The 6,000-nt window shown below is 50.5% G+C and overlaps 3 protein-coding genes across 3 annotated transcripts in view; 1 reads left to right on the top strand and 2 right to left on the bottom strand.

Annotated features, from left to right (window-relative positions):
• The first annotated feature begins 1,028 nt into the window (after positions 1-1,028).
• Positions 1,029-4,260, top strand: MYCFIDRAFT_49450 (uncharacterized protein). Its single transcript, XM_007924350.1, has 3 exons — positions 1,029-1,367; positions 1,432-2,432; positions 2,491-4,260. Exons 1-3 carry the CDS (start codon positions 1,190-1,192, stop codon positions 2,941-2,943), a joined length of 1,632 nt encoding a protein of 543 aa, XP_007922541.1. The 5' UTR covers positions 1,029-1,189; the 3' UTR covers positions 2,944-4,260.
• MYCFIDRAFT_206962 (uncharacterized protein) lies at positions 3,007-4,260 on the bottom strand (the record flags this gene model as incomplete). The annotated part of the gene is made up of 2 exons (XM_007925783.1): positions 3,535-4,260; positions 3,007-3,496 (listed from the first exon to the last, which is right to left on the bottom strand). Exons 1-2 carry the CDS (start codon positions 4,080-4,082, stop codon positions 3,007-3,009), a joined length of 1,038 nt encoding a protein of 345 aa, XP_007923974.1. The 5' UTR covers positions 4,083-4,260.
• An 814-nt stretch (positions 4,261-5,074) lies between these two features.
• MYCFIDRAFT_186892 (uncharacterized protein) overlaps positions 5,075-6,000 on the bottom strand; it is a gene marked incomplete at both ends in the record, with an annotated part of 4,835 nt that continues 3,909 nt past the window's right edge. The window contains one exon of the mRNA XM_007925784.1: positions 5,075-5,166. Coding sequence (XP_007923975.1) covers positions 5,075-5,166 — 92 coding nt within the window. The remainder of the gene's footprint in view (positions 5,167-6,000) is intronic.

Raw genomic sequence — 6,000 nt, forward strand, 5'->3', positions numbered from 1 at the left:
TGAGGAGGTTGAGAGGGCTTGAGTATGGGCAGATATGTTTGGTGGAGCCTGCTCTGCCAAATCAGGAGGGGAGTGAGTGAATGGCTGAAAGAGGTTGCGGTAGACATGAATGCCTCTCCGTCAGGACTCCATTTCTAGTTTCGTGGAATTGCAGATTTACTGGCGCGAATACATATGTGCAACTTGATAGTTACCGCACCGTGAGAGCACGCAGAAATGAGGCCCTCGTCCGCGATGTAGCGTCAATCCTCACCATCCTACGCCGTCAATGGTCTCTTAGTTCTGGCTGTGCAATTTTATGTTTCTGCCGGTGTTGCCAGGCCCTGATTTCTTAAGCTGTGCTTTGAAGTTTGTCACGATTGGAAGATCATCCCCCTGTATTCTAATCTGGCCTTGAAGCCCTGAAATCGTTGGCTGTAGATGGAGCTTGCGTCATCGAACGAAGATCATCTCACCTTGTGACCTCTCTCATCACACTCATATCCCCCAAATCATGCGATTCTCCATCGAGATCACACCAGATAAATCTGGAACCAGTGAAGAAGACCAATAGCAGACACCTTGATCCGGATTGTGCTCGGGCCGACCCACAGCAAGACGGACCCTTTCTCGTTGCTGAAGTAGGCTCTGGCTGGAGGAAGGCGTCGTCCTGCAGGTGCAATGAAATTTATGTGAAGGCAGAGTCCATACCAATGCAGAACGAGGAAGCCGGATCAATTTTCAAAAGATAGCGGACATCATGATGATTCATCACACGAGAAGTGAGATGGAGAAGTGAGATGGAGAAGTGAGATGGAGAAGTGAGATGGAGAAGTGAGTGAGATGGAGAAAGTGCCGGGTAGATTACGCGAGGGACGGCGAGGCCCGTCATTGGCCACACCAGAGCATGAATAATCAGAAATCGTTCGACTTTTTGGAAATACAGCAATGAGCTCCGGGGCCACGGCTACGGTCTCTGCCATCCGCTCTCCTCTTTCTGCCTCTGTCCTTTTCCCTTTCTTGCCTCCACCTGGACTCCTGCCAAAAATCGTACAGCCTGCGATATCGAGGATCGGCGGTGCAGAGAGGAGGAATTACTCAAGCTCTCCAGGCCCAGGTACAGAACTGTTGTGATTGGAGGCAAACAGCACACGAAACCACTGACAGCCGAGTGCGCACACCCGCGCCCGGTCACGTCGCGATCGCCAGCATGGCGAGTGTCATGGAAACTTTCAATGCCTCGGCAACACACCACCCAAACACCATCCACGCGACTATCGATTCGCTGCAAACCGGTTTCGTCAGCAAAGCCTTCGACAATTTCACGCCGGTGAGCTGGTTTGGCGTGTTTTTGACCATCTTCCTGGCAGCCATAGTTTACGACCAGTGTAAGTCGCCTAGAGAGCTCTGGAACACGCGAATGGAGAAAGGATGTAGCTGACTTCCATACAGTATCATATTGGCAACACAAGGGCCCATTGGCAGGAGACGCGTGGAAAATCCCTTTCGTTGGACCGTTCCTTGAAAGTGTCAACCCCAAGTTCTCCGCATACCATACCAAATGGCTCTCTGGTCCGCTTTCCTGCGTGTCCGTCTTCCACAAATTTGTCGTCATCGCAGCCACTCGCGACATGGCCCGCAAGGTCCTGAACAGCCCGATGTACGTCAAGCCATGCGTGGTGGATGTAGCGCATAAACTCTTGCGTCCAGAGAATTGGGTGTTCTTGGATGGAAAGGAGCATGTTGAATATCGCAAGGGTCTCAATGGCTTGTTCACTAGGCAGGCGCTGGAGAACTACCTGCCAGGTCAAGAGGAGGTCTACAACGAGTACTTCGAGGACTTCCTGCGCGAAAGCGAGGCAGCAGGCGAGCCAAAGCCATGGGTGTACCAGCTTCGTGAGATCATGTGTGCTGTGTCTTGCCGTACCTTCGTTGGACACTACATGAGCCGGGAACAAGTCAAGCGCATTGCGGACGATTACTATTTGATCACCGCAGCTCTTGAGCTGGTCAACTTCCCCATCATTCTTCCATTCACCAAGACTTGGTACGGAAAGAAATGCGCCGACAAAGTGCTCGAGGCCTTCTCCAACTGCGCTGCCAAGTCCAAAGTCAGAATGAGGCAGAAGGGTGCTCAGCCGGAGTGTATTATGGATCGCTGGGTGATGCAAATGATTGCTTCTGAGCGATACCGAGAGCGCATTGCAAAGGGCGAGAAGGTGCCAGATGAGGAGAAGCCACCAATGCTGCTAAGGAACTTCACAGATTTGGAGATCTCCATGACTGTCTTCACCTTCCTCTTCGCCTCCCAAGATGCGACATCAAGCGCCTGCTCGTGGATGCTTCAGGTCGTGGCAGATCGCCCAGATGTCATGCAGAAGGTGCGGGAAGAAGGCGACAGACTACACCCAAATCCAAATGAGCCAATCAGCCTGGAAATTCTTGAGAGCATGGTAAGTGATCGATATCGCAGCTCGTAAAAGCGACTGAGGAACTGACATTTTCTCGCAGCAATATACGAGAGCAGTTGTCAAGGAAACCCTTCGTTACCGCCCACCAGTCCTCATGGTTCCATACCTTGTCAAAAAGGACTTCCCAATCCCAGAAGCCAATTACGTTGCAAAGAAGGGCAGTATGATTGTCCCATCGACTTGGCTTTCGCTTCACGACCCAGACGTCTACGAGCAACCCGACGAGTTCGTTCCCGAACGATGGACGATCGGCGATGCAGAGGAGAAGGGCAACAAGAACTGGCTCGTCTTCGGTACTGGTCCACACTACTGTCTTGGCCAGACGTACGCTACACTCAACCTCATGCTCATGTTGCACAAGTTCAGCGCCAGCTATGACTGGAAGCACACCAAGACTCCAACTAGCGAGGAGATCAAGGTCTTCGCAACCATTTTCCCTATGGATGACTTATTGCTCACCATCCGACGGCGTGAGGGTGTCGCCACTGCATGAGCGTTGTTTTTGAAAAGGCTGCCGATTTCCCGTTGAGGCGTTTCACAGTGCGCCTAGCGGAGGTCATGCATTGGGGCGGAAGCGTGAGATACCTCCTGCTATAAGCATAAATGCTAGCAGACCGTAATTGAAGTTTCTAATACATTCCAGAGATATACTCGTGATCACCGCCTCATTATATGAATTGGGGGACTCTTGCTGCGTCCCAACCGCGTTTCTCGGGGCAGCTGGGTCGAGCAGTCCATCACAGGAAGCGCAGCTTGGGCGAGAAATGGCCTCAGCCTCCAGTAGCTTGCTGTCCTGACTGCTATTCTGACAGCCGCAGAGCTTCCTCGTCACAACTAAGGACAGAAGCAGAGTTCTGGGGATGCGTGGCTTGGAGGGCGCTCGCTCCTGGTATTGTCCAGACTGCCCATTGCCGTGGCGCAGGATCTTGAATGCAGCTTCTGAAGTCACACGACCATTTTTTTCCCCAGAGCATCTGAGTAGACCCAGAACCCTTTGCAATTGGTGCTCGTCCGCCAGCCCTATTCTGTAGGTCAACTCGCGCTGCCTGAGTTACTCATTGATCAACTCCCTCACACCCTTCACCCAAAACTCAAACTCATAGGATCCATACCCGGCATCGTCCTATGAGAAACATGCAACCACCGTCCCTCAATCAAATGATACTCCAAATGCGTCACATTCCTCTGCGCAACACCACTCCAATCCCCCGTGACCTCCATATTCGCGAAAATCTCCGCCCTTCCTTTCCCCTCATCCACCGTCGTCGTGAAATCTATGATGCGCAGTCTGAAGTCGGGAGACATTGCGACTTTTTTCTTTATCGAGTCGACGAAGCCTTGGACTGAGAGTTTTTTCACCGAGAGAGTTGCTGTTGTGGATGCTTCCCAGTATGTGGCTTTGTTTTGGAAGAGTGCCGAGGAGGGGCTCCAGTCTCGGTCGTTTACTGCGTCGACGTCGGCTATGGACATTGTTTCTAGGAGTTTGGAGATGCGGTAGAGTCGTTCTTTTGGCGTTTCTTGGATGTAGATGTGTTGTTGTTGTTGGGGTGGTGGCTGTTGTTGGTCATCTTGGTCCTTGCAGTCTTTGGGCGATGGGGAATCAAAGCTCTTGGGCGTGGGGAGTTGGTTCATTGGTGCCTTTGAAGTACTGGACTGCTATGGTATGACGAGAGAAAAGTTTATGCTTTTGTTGTATGTCTTCGAATCATCTGGTGGCGTCGGCGTCGTTCAACTTCATGCATCAGATCGGCTGTTCCTGTGAGGAAGTTTCATGGTGCTTCTGAGGTCTTCGGGTGATTTGACTGTCCACTGCCGCTTGCACTTGAGATGTTGTCGAGATTGGTGTGACAATAAGAACTCGAAGGGCGGATGTCGGCAGCCACCTACCTCGAGCATTATCAAAGTTTATCTCAGCGCTAAATAAGGCCTGGAACCAGCATTGATTAGGGCCCAAACAGATGGCCTGCAACTGTCTCCCACTGCAGCCTCATCATGCTTTCAGCTTCGTTGTACTGAAGCTCAAGTGGCACGGAATTTTCTGGTATGGAGACTTTCTCTTTCCTCTCGGTGTTCTGTCACTGGCTGCGCATTCATCATCGACACAACAGCACTAGCGACGGCTACATATATATCCTGGTCTATTCCTGCAGCGCCCTCACGATCTAGCAGGCATCTTCTCGAATGAGAACATTCATCGCCGGCTGATGACCGCGATACGAAAGATGTACGATCGATCTCCAACGCAATATTAAGCGAAGTGCGAGAGAGAGCCGCCTGACGACATCGACAGCGTTCTGTGCTCAGCGAAGCGGGTGTGCATTTCCTCACCTGCTCTGCCTCTCGTTCTCTCTGAGAATCATAGGTTTCATGCAGCAACATGAGCACGCCTCACAGCGCCCCCATCGCATCAGGAAATGCCTTGGATCGCACTTTCGGCAGGAGATGAACTGGACCCAGATGTTTTTTGGCGAAGCAGCTGTGTTCTGCAATGAAAGATACTATGAGCGTGTTAGACTTGATTCGAAGGTAATCAATGTGCGACCATCATGCCTTGATACCAAGAGTCCCTGCTGGTCGTGATCGTGTACGCCTTAATGAAGGTGCTTCGATAATTGTTGTAGCGGTTAACAGCGAGCTTTGCTCTCGCAGTGTTCTTCTGGACCTCGAACGACAATTTGGAATGCTGTGAGCACGAGTCCAGTGTTGGATGTAATACCTGAAGTCGAGGAGTAGTTTTATGAAAAGATACATCAAGCATTGCCCATGTTGTAGACTGCAGACCTCCAGCGTGCATGTGAAGTCGTGGCTACTGTCGGCATTCCGAGTCATCATGCGCATGTGCTTCACTCACCTGTGACAATTGCCGTGCACTTCTTCATCCTGTGGAATGTGGAACATCATGTGCGATGTTGAGTGAATGAAATAAGGAACGGACCTCATGATCAAGATCTGAGTCTGCAGGTAGCTGATAAACCAGAGAGGAAATGCTTGAATGTGTTTTGGAGAGCGAGAAATCATGCATGATATATGATGACATTCGCAAGAGTATACTGTAGGCTGACAAATTTGCATGTGTCTCACAGTGTCTCAGGATGTGATTAAATACTGATTCGGCATCAAAGAAGCTGTTTGTGCGAACCTCATAGCGTCAATGAGAGCAGTCAAGAGGATTTGTTGTCTTAAAAGACTGAAAGAATGATACTGGTTCGAAGCCGAGAAGTCGCGCCTGGCATACATATGTATGGAACATTGTCAAATCGAAGATAATGTCGTCGAAGGTTGAACAGATGTGCTAGAAGTACTGTCTTTTCTGTACAGATTCAATGGTATAATATACAAGAGAACAAAATTGCGGCCGTCAACATGAAGGGGCCGTCGAATCATGTAGCCGCCGTGGTTCACTTGAGTATGCTGTATATTTCTTTGCTGAACGCTGCGCATCTTACAATAAGGTAGGTACATGGTGTTACATCTTCGACAATCATCTTGCAAAGACCCCAGCAGCTCGAGTGGGTGGCCTGCGAATAAGGCCAACGTTCAAAGCGGTACT

The sequence above is a fragment of the Pseudocercospora fijiensis genome (genome assembly GCF_000340215.1).
Source record: "Pseudocercospora fijiensis CIRAD86 unplaced genomic scaffold MYCFIscaffold_2, whole genome shotgun sequence".
In the NCBI taxonomy this organism is placed as follows: Eukaryota; Fungi; Ascomycota; class Dothideomycetes; order Mycosphaerellales; family Mycosphaerellaceae; genus Pseudocercospora; species Pseudocercospora fijiensis.

Coding starts and splice junctions, on each gene's coding strand:
- MYCFIDRAFT_49450 (XM_007924350.1), top strand. CDS start 1,190: ATGGCGAGTGTCATGGAAACTTTCAATGCCTCGGCAACACACCACCCA. Junction 1,368..1,431: donor AGCCATAGTTTACGACCAGT/GTAAGTCGCCTA, acceptor ACTTCCATACAG/TATCATATTGGCAACACAAG. Junction 2,433..2,490: donor TGGAAATTCTTGAGAGCATG/GTAAGTGATCGA, acceptor ATTTTCTCGCAG/CAATATACGAGAGCAGTTGT.